Below are 15,868 nucleotides of genomic sequence, written 5' to 3' on the forward strand. Positions count from 1 at the left end.
TTGCCATCCTTACCTAGTCTGGCCTACATGTGATTCTAGACCGACAGCAAGCTACTCAGTTATATCAAATTACTATAGGAAAGTGAAAAGAAAATGGACAAACCACCCGGCATCAACCTAGGCACCGAAAATGACGACGGCACATCCAGACCTGTCGACCTTGTAAAGTCCTCCTTACTAACGTCTGGGGCTTGCGCCAAAATTGGGAGAGCTGTCCCACAGACTAGTCGAGCAACAGCCTGATACAGTCATACTCATGGAATCATACCGTACAGACACTGTCCCAGAAACCACCATCACCATTCCTAGGTACGTCCTGAGTCATCAGCAAGACAGGACCACAAGAAGTGGTGGCACAGTGATATACAGTCAGGATGGAGTTGCCCTGGGAATCCTCAATATTGACTCCAGACCCCATGATATCTCCTGGCATCAAGTCGAACATGGGCAAGGAAACCTCCTGCTGATTATCACGTGTCGTATCCCACTCAGCTGATAAATACTTGGGAGAAGCACTGAGAGTGGCAATAGCACAGAATGTACTCTGGGTGGGGGACTTCAATGTCCATCACCAAAGTAGTTTTGTAGCATCACTGACTGACTGAGCTGGCTGTGTCCCGCAGGACACAGTTGCAAGACTGCGGCAGGTGCTGAGAGAACCAACAAGAGGGAAAAACCCACTTGACCTCATCCTCACCAATCTACCTGTCACAGATGACAGTATTGGTAGGAGTGACCATCACACAGTCCTTGTGGAGACAAAGTTCTGTCTTCACATTGAGGATACCCTCCATCATGTTATGTGACACTACCACTGTGCTAATTGGGATAGATTTCGAACAGATCCAACAACTCAAAACTGGGCATCCATGGGCGCTGTGGGCCATCAGCAGCAGCAGAATTGTATTCAACCACAGTCTGTAGCTTCGTGACCTGGCATATCCCTCATTCTACTATTAACATCAAACCAGGGGATCAACCCTGGGTTCAATGAAGAGTGCAGAAGAGCATGCCAGGAGTAGCACCAGGCATACCTAAAAATGAGGTGCCAACCTGGTGAAACTACAACACAGGACTACTTGCATGCCAAACAGTGAAAGCAGCTAAGATAGAGCTAAGCAAGTGATTCCCCCAAACAATGGATCAGATCTAAGCTCTGCAGTCCTGCCATATCCAGTCGTGAATGGTGGTGGACAATTAAACAACTAACTGGAGGAGAAGGCTTCATAAATATCTCCACCCTCAATGATGAGGGAGCCCAGCACATCGGTGCAAAAGAAAAGGCTGAAGCATTTGCAGCCATCTTCAGGCAGCAGTGCCGACTGGGTGATCTATTGCGACCTCCTCCTGAGGTCCCCAGCATCACAGATGTCAGTCTTCAGCCAATTCAATTCACTCCACGTGATAATCAAGAAATGTCTGGAGGCACTGGATCCTGCAAAGGCTACGGGCCTTGACAACATTCTGGCAATAGTACTTAAGATTTGTACTCCAAAACTAGCCACACCCCTAGCCAAACTGTTCTAGTACAGCAACAACACTGGCATCCACCCGGCACGTGGAAAATTGCCCAGATATGTCCTGCACACAAAAAGTAGGACAAATCCAATCTGGCCAATTACCGTCCCAACAGTCTACTTTCGACCAAAGTGACGGAAGGTGTCATCAACAGTCTATCAAGTGGCACTTACTCACTAATAACCTGCTCAGTTTGGGTTCTGCCAGGGCCACTCAACTCCTGAACAATGGAGGCATTTGGCAGAGTATAGCATCAAGGAGCCCTAGTAAAACTGGAGGCAATGGGAATCAGGGAGAAAACTTTCCACTGGTTGGAGTCATACCTAGCACAAAGAAAGATGGTTGTGGTTGTTGGGAAGTCATTCATCTCAGTCTCAGGACATCATTGCAGGAATTTCTCAGGGTAGTGTCCCAGCCCCAACCATCTTCAGCTGCTTCATCAATGATATTTTCTCCAACATAAAGTCAGAAGTGGGGATGTTCGCTGACGATTGCACAATGTTCAGCACCATTGTCGACTCCACAGATCCTGGTACATATACAGCAAGAGCTGACTACAGTCAGGCTTGGGCTGATAAGTGGCAAGTAACATTTGCTCCACACAAGTGCCAAGTAATGACTATCCCCCCTCGACATTCAATGATATTATCATCGCTGAATTCCCCACTATCAACATCCTAGGGGCTACCATTGACCAGAAACCGAACTGGACCAGCCGTATAAATACTGCGGCTACAACAGCAGGTCAAAGATTGGGAATTCTGAGGCGACATCATCCAGGACAAAGCAGCCCACTTGATTGGCACCTCATTCACCACCTTCAACATTCACTCCTCCACTACCAATGCACAGTGGCAGCAGTGTGCACCATCTACAAGATGCAGCAACTCACCAAGGCTCCTTCAACAGCAGTTTCCACACCTGCTACCTCTCCACCTGGGGCAAGGGCAGCAGAAGCATGTGAACACCACCACCTGCAAGTTCCTTTCCAAGCCACACACCATCCTGACTTAGAATTATATTGCTGTTACTTCAATGTTGTTGGGTTCAAAACCTGGAAACCCCCCCTCCCTAACAGCACTGTGGGTGTACCTACACTACATGGACTGCAGCAGTTCAAGAAGGTGGCTCACCATCACCTTCTCAAGGGCAGTTAAGGATGACAATAAATGCTGGCCCAGCCAGTGATTCCCCACATCCTGCGAAAGAATATATTATTTTAAAAGTATATCACTGTAGGAAATGGTTCCCAGTTAAAGAAAACTTAAGTACATCAAAAATATGTAGCATACAACACTTTAACAACCAAAAAGTACTTACATGTTACATGCATTCATCACTGGACAGGTCTCCGCTGTGCAGAACTCAGAGATAGCGCTGTACTGCAGATTTATATGATTGAAGAATGTCATTGCTATCAAAACAAAAATAATTAGGAATACATATGTGAGGCGGTGTTGCAATCTAAATTAATTCTTGAAACAACAATGCTCTGCTTTATTTTCTTCCTTTCAATGACAGCTCCCATATCGAAAAATTAGCACTAATAATAATGGACATCTGGATGTTACTGACCTGCTAGAATCAGAGGTTCTGATGGTTTTCATATCTCTATTTCTCCACATGCCATGAGAGAGAGTAATCCTCTCCAATGGCTCCATCTGGGGGCTTTCAATGTTTGACAGACCGACAATCGATGCTTCAACCATTTTCCTTTCCTCCATGTGGGAGAATTATCTTCCCTCCAATTTACTGTGCTCCCCCATCTCCCATCAACTTACTTGCAGTAAAAAAAAACTGACCACATATAATAGGAGTCAGAAAACCTGATTCCTCCTCTCTATCGGATTTAGCAGTATTTCAATTTTATTAAACCTCATCCTACACGTGAGGCTGGAGCGCCCATAGGCTATTCAACTGTGGAGGGAATCACAAACAACCCAGATACTGTCCTCTCCCAAAGTCCAGCAGGGATCACTGACATACCTCTTCCTCATGCAAAAGGTGTCGGGGCCAACACTAGATACATCTACCACCGGCCAGGCTGACAACAGTTAACCTTGTACATCCCGAGAATCAGACCTGTTACCTACTGGTCTGAATGGCTCCGTGCCACACCATGCAGAGTATTCATACCCAGGAAGCCATCCAAGGAGCTCAAGGTCAATAGTTATACATTAATATTTTTCCGGTCTGTGTAAGGGTGCTCTGAGTCCGGAGGGAGATTTACAAAGCGACTGACAACTTGGCGGATACAGTCTACAGATCTATTGGAAATTAACTTATTACGTTGCAGTCAGGAGCACAACAAGTCTTCAGGATGGTACAAAGCAAAAATCAATCCTCCACTTTAATGGCTTCACTGCCTGAAGGAGGGAGCTGAAGAGTTTCCAGTTTAGTTCTTGACTAGTGTACCATCATGGAGGGAAGAATGCATTACTAGAAGAGATTGCACAAGAAACCAGTTATATTTTTACTGAGCCCTCAAGTGACTCTCAGTCAAGGCTTGCGGTTTATGAAAGAGAAAGGTATAACAGTAGAATGCGATGACCAAAACACCTGCAACAGCCCTATAATTGGATTAACAAAAACAAGAGATGCCTCATTCAGTCACGATAAATGAGTGCCCTGCTCACCACAGTGTGTATGAGCTACAAATGAGAAAAGAAGGATATTGCTTGTGAAAGAAAACAAAGAGGTGAAACGGAGAAAAGAAAAACAAAAGCTTCTGTAACACACAGCAGGCCAGTCAAACATCTGAAGAAGAAAAGGTAGGTTGCTAAAAGCAAAATGCTGTGGATGCTGGAAATCTGAAACAAAAACAGAAAATGCTGGAAAAACTCAGCAGATCTAGCAGCATCTGTGGAGAGGGAAACAGAATTAACATTTCTAGTCCGTATGACCCTTCTTCAGAGCGTTTGATGGAAATCTCTTATCTATCAGAAATGGCTGAAGGCAGTTCTTCCAAAACATTAACCTTTCCTTACAGACGCCCGCTGACATGCTGTATTTCTGCATTTAGTATTTAGCAGCATTTCTGTTTTCATTTTTTAAAACTACTATTATTCTGTTTCATTTTACCGTTGTGAGAAAGAGGCAACCAATAAGATGTATAGAACAACAATTTGCTGGGATGTCATTTTCTTAGTGTTTAACACCTGCATCACTTTTGTACCAAGTACAAACAGCAAATGGTGCTGTACTTTTGCAGAGTAAAATATGGGTTAAAAGAACTTTACAACAGAAGGTATCGCAGCTTGGCACAGCTGGCTACACCCTTGCCAGAGTCAGGAAAGTATGGGTTCAAGCCCCACTCCTGCACATGATGTAGACGGACATTTTGGTGTAGTACTGAGGAAGGACTACAATGTCAGAGGTCCCCATTCACTTAGCTCAAGTGGGCATTAAAGATCTCAGAGTAGTGTTCAAAGAACAGCAGGGAGTGTCCTGGATAAACCTTGTTCACACCACCAAAATGAAGTAAATGGTTATTCACTGTTTTTTGGGGGTCTTGCTATGCACGATATGTTTGCTATACTTACCCATATACCAGAGACTAAAAATAAATAATTGTACTTGAAAAGTAACTGACTGCATGGGAAATGCTTTGGAATTTGGAGATGTGAAAAATCTCAGCTTTATTGTAGAACTATTGATAAATGATTTCAGTTTCATCCCCTCCTTGTCAGAATCTCTCTTATTGCTCTGTATTTTACCAAACACTCAGTAATTTTTTTCAACCTTCTTGCACTCCTACGCTATAAATGCATCACTAAGTGAGGTTGTTAATTGTCACAATTCTCCTTTGACAGCACCTTCCAAACCAGCAACCTGTACCACCTAGAAGGATATGGGCAGCAGACACAAGGGAACATCGCCAGCTGCAAGTTCCCCTCGAAGTCACACAGCATCCTGATTTGGAAATATATCGTCCTTCTTTCACTGTCACTGGGTCAAAATCCCGGAGCTTCCTCCCTACAGCACATGGACTGCAGCAGTTCAAGGCAGCGGCTCATCACAACCTTCTCAAGGGCAATCAGGGATGGGCAATAAAATGCTGGTCTAGCCAGCGACACCTGCATCCCATGAAAAATAAACTTTAAAAAACTAGTACTGAAGGCAATATTTAATCTATAGATATTTACCCTCTCTCCTTTAGAGATTTCTATACCAAGCACCACTTCCTGGACAAAAGAAAAACAAGAGAACCAACTGACGTTCTCCTAAGACCTTCCTTAGAAGGCCACGGGGACATATACAAGAGCAGCTACAAGATGACTGGTTCACCCAATTCCACCTCTATCTCCCCTTGTCCACTGGAAGTTGCTAGCCTTTGCCTGAACAAACCTAGGAAATCACTAAGGAAAATTGGAAGAGAATAAACTTCACACCCACCAAACATTACCCCTGAAGTACCAATGCCACCATGCAATTCTCTTGCTATGGGCCTTTGGCTTACTGTGAAGTTTACTCACTGTTATTGGCCAACCACTCATTCTGGTCAATTTCTCTGGGCAAGCTCACGAGCATGGGCAAATCTGCATCAGACACTCGGGTTGAGGCGTACTCGGCTTCCAGATACAACTTTTTCTCTTCGGTTGAAGGCAGCTTTTCATCTGGCTTTGATTTTGCAGTCTTCCTGAGGGAGAAAAAGATAAACTATAAATAAAATCAGAAATAGGTTTCAAGCACTGCAGCATAAAAGACGTTCTTTAAATTGTAGGTACAAGTCAGCGATATTCTCAGTTATTCTAGTCTACCACCATTAGTCATAAGCATTACAGAGAGCGTTGCTAATGTACATAAAAAGCCATCATGAATAGTATGAGTGTTTGCTGGTTAGGTAACATGACTCCAATCCATTTCCTATCTATACCATAACATACTATAAATTTTCCCTCTACTACCCAACACCCCTCCCCAACATCTCTTCCCTTCCTTTCCTCTTCAAAACAATTTATCTATGCTCCTCTGAATATATTCCCATGTTCTTCCCAAGATGCATAATGAAGCATCTTAGAACAGTTGCCCTCCTTGCTTCTGCATCTTCAACATGTTGAAATTGAGACTCATCACTCCATCTCTTTCTTTTTTAGCTTCTCAAAACTGTCCAACAGCCTCCCTCTGTCTTTCCAATTTCCTACAATCTACTGGCTTTTAAAGCCAATTGACATTGCATAAACAATTATTGAATGCTTCACTCTATCTTTCTTTTCATTTCTTCCAAACTTGCCGGTGTCCAGTTCTTAAGGGCCTTGTCCTTCACTTTGGAATCTCAATAACAAAAGATTAGATTTTTTTTGTTCGAGTGGTTTACAAAGCTCGTACGCCCTATGATTTCTCTTGTCATCATCCTGAGTACTTTTCTGCAAACTCAGTCATGACCACAGTGTCTTTATTATACTGTGCTTCTCTCTTCCAGTTCATTTTAATTTTCTTAGGTTTCACTGTTTCGGCTCCTCCAAGGCCACCTTTCACAAGCTGCCTCCAGGACTGTCCTGCAGTCTCTAGGAATTAACATTAATTTCCAGGAAACTGCTGTGAGCAAACCCAGAAGAAAAAATAAGGTTTTAAAAAATTGTTTGGTTATTAGTAATAAAAATATGAGATGGGGAAAAGAGGCTGTTTAACAGTCAAAACTCATTCCATCAGTAATAGTCTATTTGCTTTCCGATTGGTGTGGAAAGGCCTTGTGATGCAAGTATGGGCATGTAGGGTGCCAATGGCAATGGGGGACAGTTGGTGCCAGCAGATCATTTGAAGATAACTCCAGGAACATGTCCAACTAGAGTTGGCAACTTTACCAACTCCTTTTCATGCCATTTTCCCCTATGATTATTACAATTCCCTCTATCATTGGTCTGTGCCTCCTCAACAATCTCTCTCCTTTACAATAATGCAGTCCTGACGTGAAGAGATTACACATAAACAGAAGCAACTTTTTCATACAACCTAAATGGCCCACATCAGGCAGGTTACATTCACAGCATTCCAACTCAAAAAATGCAAACACAGAAGTAGATTCTGACAATTATGCAATTTTTTCACAAGAACTAAAACAAATAAGGGATCACCTGAAAACAATCTGGTTGAAATTGAGAGTTCAGTATCTGAACCAAATCTCAGATTTTCGTGGAGCTGTGCATTAGGTGCCCCCCTGTAGCACCACAAAGTTGCATTTAAAAAAAACCCCAGAAACTTTGGCTGTTCTGCTCACTTCTTTGCACAACATCATTACAGCAGCATAAGGAGTCGTCTTTTCCACACTACCACTCAGGAAATTACTTGCGATGCAGGAGTTTGTGGTGGGGTTGGGAGAAGAGGGAAATCAAAAGTAAAGGTTACAATGTTCTACCAAATTAAAACCTTGTGAGTCTTGAGGAGTGCTTGTTCAGTACACCTGAAAATGACACAATGCCACAGGGGCAAAGCATCTAACTTCAATCCAACAGGGCCAAATGTAATCTTCTTAAAACAACATAGGACACCCAAGAGGAAGGAATATCATCAATAAACATACACCAGGTAGTCACGAAAGCCAGTGAAGCATTTAGCAAGAAGAGCGAAACAATTAAATATCTTTTCAAAAAATCTTTTCTCAAAATGCCTTAAAGTACAAACTTGATTTGAGAGTACCCAAAGGAAATGTCTTACTAAAAATACACAATAAGTTACCTAATTAATATTATTCTAATCACTGTTTCAACTCTCAGTTACCCTGAATGAAGAGGCTCCTCAGCGAATGTCAACTCCCAAAGTCCGGTCATGGCTGCTCTTATTCAGAGTCTAATGGCCATCAATACATTGTACAGCTTCGTGCCAGGGTACAAGTGTGGAGAGGGTAGAGGGGTGAGGGAGGGGAACAGGCGGCAAAACATACTAGGATTTTTCTTTAGGCATCTAGCAGGACTGCTGTACAGATTGTAAGGTTTTGGGGATCACGTGACTGTAGAGGTGAATCAGCCCTAAGCGTGGGTAATCTTAGGGGCAGAATTTTCTAGTCATGGACCTGGTTCAAGCATGTAGCTTCTTCATGAGTTCTGTAATAAAGTTTACTGTTTCTAACAAGAATCCTGTCTGGTACAGCAAGCTTATTACAATTAGCGATGAGGGCAAATAGCTTCGACGCTGTGAGTATTTTTCACTCCAAGTATACTCACCAGTCATGCCACTTTTCGGCAGAATTGACCCGCACGTCTTGTCCATGGAAGACTGGAGTCAGTACATAGAGCGCCTAGGTTTCTACTTTGCAGCGAATGAAACAACAGAGGAGGAGAAGTAGAAAGCAATTCTTCTAAGTGTCTGTGGGAGCAAGACATATAACCCCATCCATAGTCTGATGGCTCCGAAGACGCCCAATTCCAAATCTTTTAATGAGCTAGTAGACCTCGAGAAGACACATTTTCAGCCTAAGCCATTGGCGATTATGTGAAGATTCAAGTAGTAAGGGCCCCGGGTGAATCAATCGCAAAGTATATTGCAAAGTTAAATCAGTTAAATCACTGCAACTTCGGAGATACTGTCTATGACATGTTGCGAAATTGCTTAGTTTGCGAAATACAAGACAGTGCCAATCAGCGCCATTTATTTGCAGAAGTTAATACTGATCTGAAGCGTGCCATGGAAATAGCACTAGCAATGGAGTGTGCTGAGGGGGACTCGCAGGATTTGCAGAGCATGCAACATGGCTTCATTTGGGGCAGGAACCTACCACTGGGTGTGGCGCGAAAACCAGGGAAACAATCGTGAAGTGGAAACAGTCTCTACTCGAAAACCTAAAAAGGAATACTAAAAGCATCTCACCAGTGATTCAGAAATTAATTTACCATCAATGTGGGGGTAACCATGTACTGGAAACCTGCAGAATTAAAGAGGCAGAATGCCACTGCTGTCACAAAAATGGGCATGTTATATAGCAATGCAGGGCAAAATCAAGACAGCCAATCAGGCAGCAGACCAAGATGACTGAAGTGCACAATATAAATGAACCAGAAGCTGCTGATACGATATCTATTCCCTATACAATGTCAAGGCAGTGAAAACTGAACCAAGTAAATGGGAAGCCTCTAGTCATGGAGTTTGACACAGGAGCACTGATTACAGTGGTGGGAGAACACATCTCTAAATACCTAAGTGAAAGTACCCAGCCACTGAATCTGGAGCAAACCATGGCTCAGCTGAAGACGTACACTGGAGGGGCAATACAGGTGAAAGGCATCGGCACTGTACCTGTATCCTACAGGAACAGACAGCCCAGCTGCCAGTGATTGTTGTAACAGGTGAAGGGCCTAGCCTTCTGGGCCACAGCTGGTTAAAAGAAATTAAGCTCAACTGGTCAGAAATTTTTCAAGTTAGAACAGGAGAAATTCCTGAGCTGATAAAAAAGTGAGACAGCATATTCCGTGATGAATTGGGAGATAAAAGGCCTACAAGCAAAAACATACGTAGATTTGGAGGCAACACCCAGGTTCTAAGGCCAGACCTGTGCCTTACGCCCTTAAGGAGAAGGTGGGTGCAGAATTGTGCTGCTTAGAGAAGTTAGGAATAATCTAGTCAGTCCAATTTTCACAATGGATAGCCATAGTCCCTGTGATGAAACCAGACCAAGCCTCTTGCATTTGCAGAGACTACAAATTAACTGTGAACAAGGCTGCTAAATTAGACAAATATCCTATCCCGAGGATTAAAGATCTGTACGCTAATCTTGCTAGAGGAAAATCCTATACCAAACTGGACATGAACCATGTACACCAACAGCTAGGGCTAGGCAGCACGTCTAGAGGATAGGTAACCATCAACACGCACAAGGGCTGTACCAATATACACATTTGGTGTATCATCTGCCTTTGCAATTTTCCAAAGAACCATGGAAAGCTTACTACAAGGACTTCTGAGTTGTATGATATCCTGATCACAGGATCAATGGAGCTGAACATTTGGCCAAGCTAGAAGGTGTTTTAAGGAGATTTTTTGAGGCTGGTGTACAATTGAAAAAAGAGACGTCTACTTTCCAAGCAACTGAAGTCACTTATTTGGGTCATTGAGTGGATGCCCAAGGGTTGCATACAGTGGAGGAGAAAGTCAGGGCAATCAAGGAGGCGCCTCCTCCTACCAGTGTCACTGAGCTCAAGTCTTTTTTGGGCATGATAAATTATCACGGTCGCTTCTTGCCAAATTTGTCTACAGTGTTAGCCCCTTTACACTTATTATTGAAGAGCCACCATAGATGGGCATGGAAGGTGCAACAAGAAGCATTAATAAAAGTCAAGAAGCTATTACACTCATCATGTCTGTTAGTACATTATGACCCATCAAAAGAATTATTAACCTGTGATGCATCTCTCTATGGTGTGGGAGCGGTATTGTCTCCAGAACCCCCTCTGCAGCCGAGAAGGGTTACTCACAACTTGCAAAAGAACGCTTATCCATGATATTTGGAGTAAAGAAGTTACGTCAATATTTGCATGGTTGACATTTTATTATAGTGTCAGATCACAAGCCACTAATGGGTTTATTTAGTGAAGATAAAGCAATCCCGCCGATAGCCTCTGCCAGAACTCAAAGATAGGCTTTGGTTATGTCAGCATGTGAGTACATTTTTATGCATCGTCCAGGTGTGCATACAGCAAATGCGGATGCCCTCAGTCACTTTCCTTTGCCAGATATCATTACACATGCTCCATTGCCACAAGAAGTTGTATTTGTGTTAAATTTCCTGGACTCCTCGTCGGTCTGTGTGAAGCAGATAAAGAATTGGACAAACCGATTTTATCAAGAGTCCAAGAACACATATTGCAAGGATGGTCGAATGCACAAGTCTCTGAAGAGTTAAAACCATTCTATGCCTGTAAAACTGAATTAATTTGTCAAGGTGGAATCTTGCTGTGGAGAGCAAGAGTTGTCGTCCCTTTGCAAGGAAGAGAGCCACTCTTGACAGAGCTTCACAGTGCGTACCCAGGCATTATGAAAATGAAGACGCTTGTGCGAAGTTATATCTGGTGGCCAGATACAGACAGTGATGTAGAAAAAAAAATGGTTAAACACTTGTCTCCATTGCCTGTTTCAGTTCCACTGCATCCGTGGGACTGGCCCAGTCGACCCTGGGTTAAACTACATATTGACTATGTAGGTCCATTTTTACGTAACGTTTTTAAATGATCATTGACGCGCATTCTAAGTGGATGGGTGCATATGATGTTAGATCACCAACATCGTGTGCAACTATTGAAAAACTGCACCAATGTTTTAGTGTACATGGCCTACCAGAAGTCATTGTTTCGTATAACGGTACTGCTTTCACTAGTTTGGAATTCCAGAGATTCATGAGCTTAAATGGGATAAAATATATTAAAATAACACCATATCATCCCTCATCCAATGGGTTAGCAGAAAGATAGTACAAACTTTTAAAACAGGAATGAAGAAATTATCTGAAGGAACCATCGCACGACTCCTCATGCAACTACGGGTTCAACTGCGTCTGAATTACTAACGAAACGCTGCCTTTGTACAAGGTTGAGTCTGGTGTTCCCCAACTTAGAGGGGAAGGTAGAGAAGAACCAGAGTAGTCAGAAAGTGAATCATATTATGGGTTCCTGGTATAATTGTCTCTGAAAGAGGACCCTTGTCTTACCAAGTGGAAGTGGAAAATCGAATTGTTCGAAAACATGTGGATCATCTCAGAAGTAGAGAGACACTCCAACAATCAGTTGCTCCATCTGAAATTGAAGTCAAATCTTTGATCCTTGAGGTGCCAGATTAACATAGAATAGACATACCCGATGTCTCTGCTGAAGTAAATAATTCTGCACTGCCATTGTCTAAGGATGTCCCTGATGCCACAGTTCCCGGTCAAGTCAATCCAGTGGAAGAATTTCAAGTCGTAGAGCTTTCAAGTCGAAACAGCTCTCACCAAATCAGAAAACCAACTCAGAGACTTAATCTATAATCGCATGAACTGTATATTTGTCTATTTTATGGATTAAGATATTCTTGTAAATAACACTCTTAAGTTTTAAGAATAAATTGGATAGATACATGGATGGGGGAGGTCTGGAGGGTTATGGACTAGGTGCAGGTCAATGGGACTAGCGGAATAATATTTTGGCACAGACTAGAAGGGCCGAATGGCCTGTTTTCTGTGCTGTAGTGTTCTATGGTTCTAAGAAAGGTAAAACAAAAGGGGGAGGAATATAGTGATTGTAAGTAAAACCTTTCATACTGTCTTGTGGATCATGTGACTGGACAGACGAATCAGCCTTAAGCGTAATCTTAGGGGCTGAATTTTCTACTTGTGGACCTGGTTCAAGCATGTAGCTTCTTCATGAATTCTGTAAATAAACTTCACTGTTTCTAACAAGAAACCTGTCCGGTACACCAAGTTTATTACAACTGCACATTCACAGTATGTACTGGGGCTTGCTGTTTGCAAGCACAGCAAGCCCTGCTTTCACCCCATTGCCAATCCTGAGATAGAGAAAGACTGACAGAACTAAATCCAGGGAAATATTATTAGTTTGAAATTAAGATGATAAACACCATTCAGGACAAAGAATATAAGAGGAGCATAAAAACATACCATTTGGCCCCTTGAGCTTGCTCTGCAACCTGCTTGATTGGTATCCCATACACCATCTTAAGACAATCCACATTCGCCACCACTGTACCATGGCTGCAGTGTGTACTCTATCAAGGCTGCTTTGAGAGTAGCCTCAGACCTTTACTACCTGGAAGGACATGGGATTCCATAACCTCAAGTTCCCCTCCAAGTCACACACCATCCTGAATTTGACAATATACTACCATTCGGTCAAAATGCTGGAACTCCCTACCTAACAGCACAACAGGAGTGCTTTCTGGACTGCAGTGGTTCAAGAAGGCAACTCGCCACCTTCTCAAGGGAAACTAGTGATGGGCAATAAATGCTGGTCTTGTCAATAATGCCCATAATCCAGAGAATGATTCTTTTTAAAAAATCTTTGATAGGTAACTAGCTATACACAATGACCTAAAATAAATGACAATAGAAACAGATAAAATACTATACAGAACAGATCACTTTGCTTTCAGCCTGGGCTCCAGCATCTCTATTTGTCTTGCTGCTCCCAGTTCCCAAGAACATAGGGAACCCATTTTGTCAATTTCAACTCAAGTCTCATGCATTGCTCTACCCATGCTTCAACTCTGACTTGTGATTTCTAACTCAGTGTTTCATTTCTCACTCCATTTATCATAGGAACAGGGATAGACCATTCAGCCCGTTGAGCCTGTTCCATCATTCAATTAGATCATGGCCGATCATCTACTTAAACACCACTTTCCCGTGCTATCTCCATATCCTTTGATGTCATTAGTCTCCTATCTATTGGTTTCTGTTTTGAACGTGCTCAATGTTTGAGCTTCCACAGCCCTCTGGGGTAGAGAATTCCAAAGATTCACCATCCCCTAAGTGAAGAAATTCCTCCTCATCTCTGTCTTAAATAGCCTACCCCCTACCCTGAGATTATGTCCCCTGGTTTTAGATTCACCAGGCAGGGGAAACATCTTATCTACATCTGCCCTATCATGCCCTGTAAGAATTTTCCCAACCTCTCACCATTTAAGAAATATTCTGCCTTTTTTTCTACCAAAATGAATAACTTCACACTTATTCACATTATATTCCATCTGCCACGTTCTAGCCCATTCACTTAGCCTATCTAAGTCTTCGTGAAGCCTCCTTGCATCCTACTCACAACTTACATTCCTACCCGGTTTGGTGCCATCAGCAAATTTGGAAATATTACAATTGGTTCCCACATCCAAATTATTTATATAGGTTGTGAATAGCTGTGGATCCAGCACTGATCCTTTTGGTAACCCACTAATAACAGACTGCCATGCTGAGAATGATCCGTTTATTCCTACTCTTTGCTTTCTGTCTGTTAACCAATTCCCAATCCATACTAGTATATTTTCCCCAATCCCATGTGCTCTAATTTTATTTACTAACCTCCTGGGTGGGACCTTATCAAAAGCTTTCTGAAAATCCAAACACACCACATCCACTGGTTCTCCTTTATCAATGCTATGAGTAATATCCTCAAAAAAAGTTCGTCAAATATGATTTCCCTTTCATAAATCCATGTTCACTCTGCCCAGTTATCACATCCTTTATAATAGATTCTAACATATTCCCTATTACTGACATCAAACTAACAGGTCTATAATTCGTCGCTCTCCCTCTTCTTCCGTTAAATAGCGGGGTTACATTTGCTACTTTCCAGTCTGCAGGAATGTTCCCAGAATTTATAGAATTTTGAAAGATAACCACCAATGCATCCGCTATCTCTCTAGTCACCTCCTTCAACACCCTGGGACGAAGCTCATCTGGTCCAGGGCATTTATCAACCTTCAATCCAGTTAACTTTTCAAGTGCTACTTCTTTACTAATACTAATTTCTTTCAGAACCTCAGTTTCATAAGTCCCTTGGTCACATAGTATTTCTTCTTCCATGATGACAGATACAAAGTAACTGCTTAGTTTCTCCACCATTTCCCCGCTCTCCACTATGAATTCTCTGTCCCCACGTATAATGGGCCCACATTTGTCCTAGCTAACCTTTCCCTTTTCACATACCTAACCAAGCTTTTACATCCTGCCTTTAGGTATCTTGCTAGTTTGCATTCATATTCTCTTTTCCCTCTCTTAATCAGTTTCTTGGTCTTCCTTTGCCGGGTTCTAAATTGCTCCCAATCCTCAGGCTTACCACTTTTTTCTGGCATCCTTATAAGCCACTTTCTTTGATCTGATGCAATCTCTAACTTCAAAACAAAAATAAAAATACCTGGAAAAACTCAGCAGGTCTGGCAGCATCTGCGGAGAGGAACACAGTTAACGTTTCGAGTCCTTATGACTCTTCAACAGAACTAAGTAAAAATAGAAGAGAGGTGAAATATAAGCTGGTTTAAGGTGGGGTGGGACAAGTAGTGCTGGATAGAGGGCCAGTGATAGGTGGAGATTAGTGGAGATTACCAAAAGATGTCATAGACAAAAGGACAAAGAGGTGTTGAAGGTGGTGATATTATCTAAGGAATGTGCTAATTAAGGGTAGAAAGCAGGACAAGCAAGGTACAGATAGCCCTAGTGGGGGTGGGGTGGGGTGAAGGAATCAAAAAAGGCTAAAAGGTAGAGTTAAAACAATGGATGGAAATACATTTAAAAATAATGGAAATAGGTGGGAAAAGAATCTTTAACTTCTTTTGTTAACCACGATTGATTTACCTTTCCCTTTGGGTGTTTGTGCCTTACAGGAATGTATCTCTCTTCTAGATGGTGTAGCATTTCTTTAAATACTAGCCATTGCCTGTT

General features: G+C 42.5%; 2 protein-coding genes across 3 annotated transcripts in view; both read right to left on the reverse strand.

The window, feature by feature from the left end:
- Positions 1-15,868, reverse strand: part of LOC144669307 (carnitine O-palmitoyltransferase 1, liver isoform-like) — a 534,090-nt gene that overhangs the window by 35,377 nt on the left and 482,845 nt on the right. The gene's annotated exons all lie outside the window — the stretch shown is intronic.
- LOC144669298 (MOB kinase activator 2-like) overlaps positions 1-15,868 on the reverse strand; it is a 38,541-nt gene that overhangs the window by 3,397 nt on the left and 19,276 nt on the right. For both annotated transcript variants that reach the window (XM_078531649.1, XM_078531648.1), the window contains exons 2-3: positions 5,994-6,157; positions 2,839-2,932 (exon numbers count right to left, since the gene is read on the reverse strand). In XM_078531649.1, the coding sequence (XP_078387775.1) occupies positions 2,839-2,932; positions 5,994-6,157 (258 nt within the window). The remainder of the gene's footprint in view (positions 1-2,838; positions 2,933-5,993; positions 6,158-15,868) is intronic.

This window comes from Cetorhinus maximus, chromosome 29 (assembly GCF_964194155.1).
Source record: "Cetorhinus maximus chromosome 29, sCetMax3.hap1.1, whole genome shotgun sequence".
Lineage (NCBI taxonomy): Eukaryota > Metazoa > Chordata > Chondrichthyes > Lamniformes > Cetorhinidae > Cetorhinus > Cetorhinus maximus.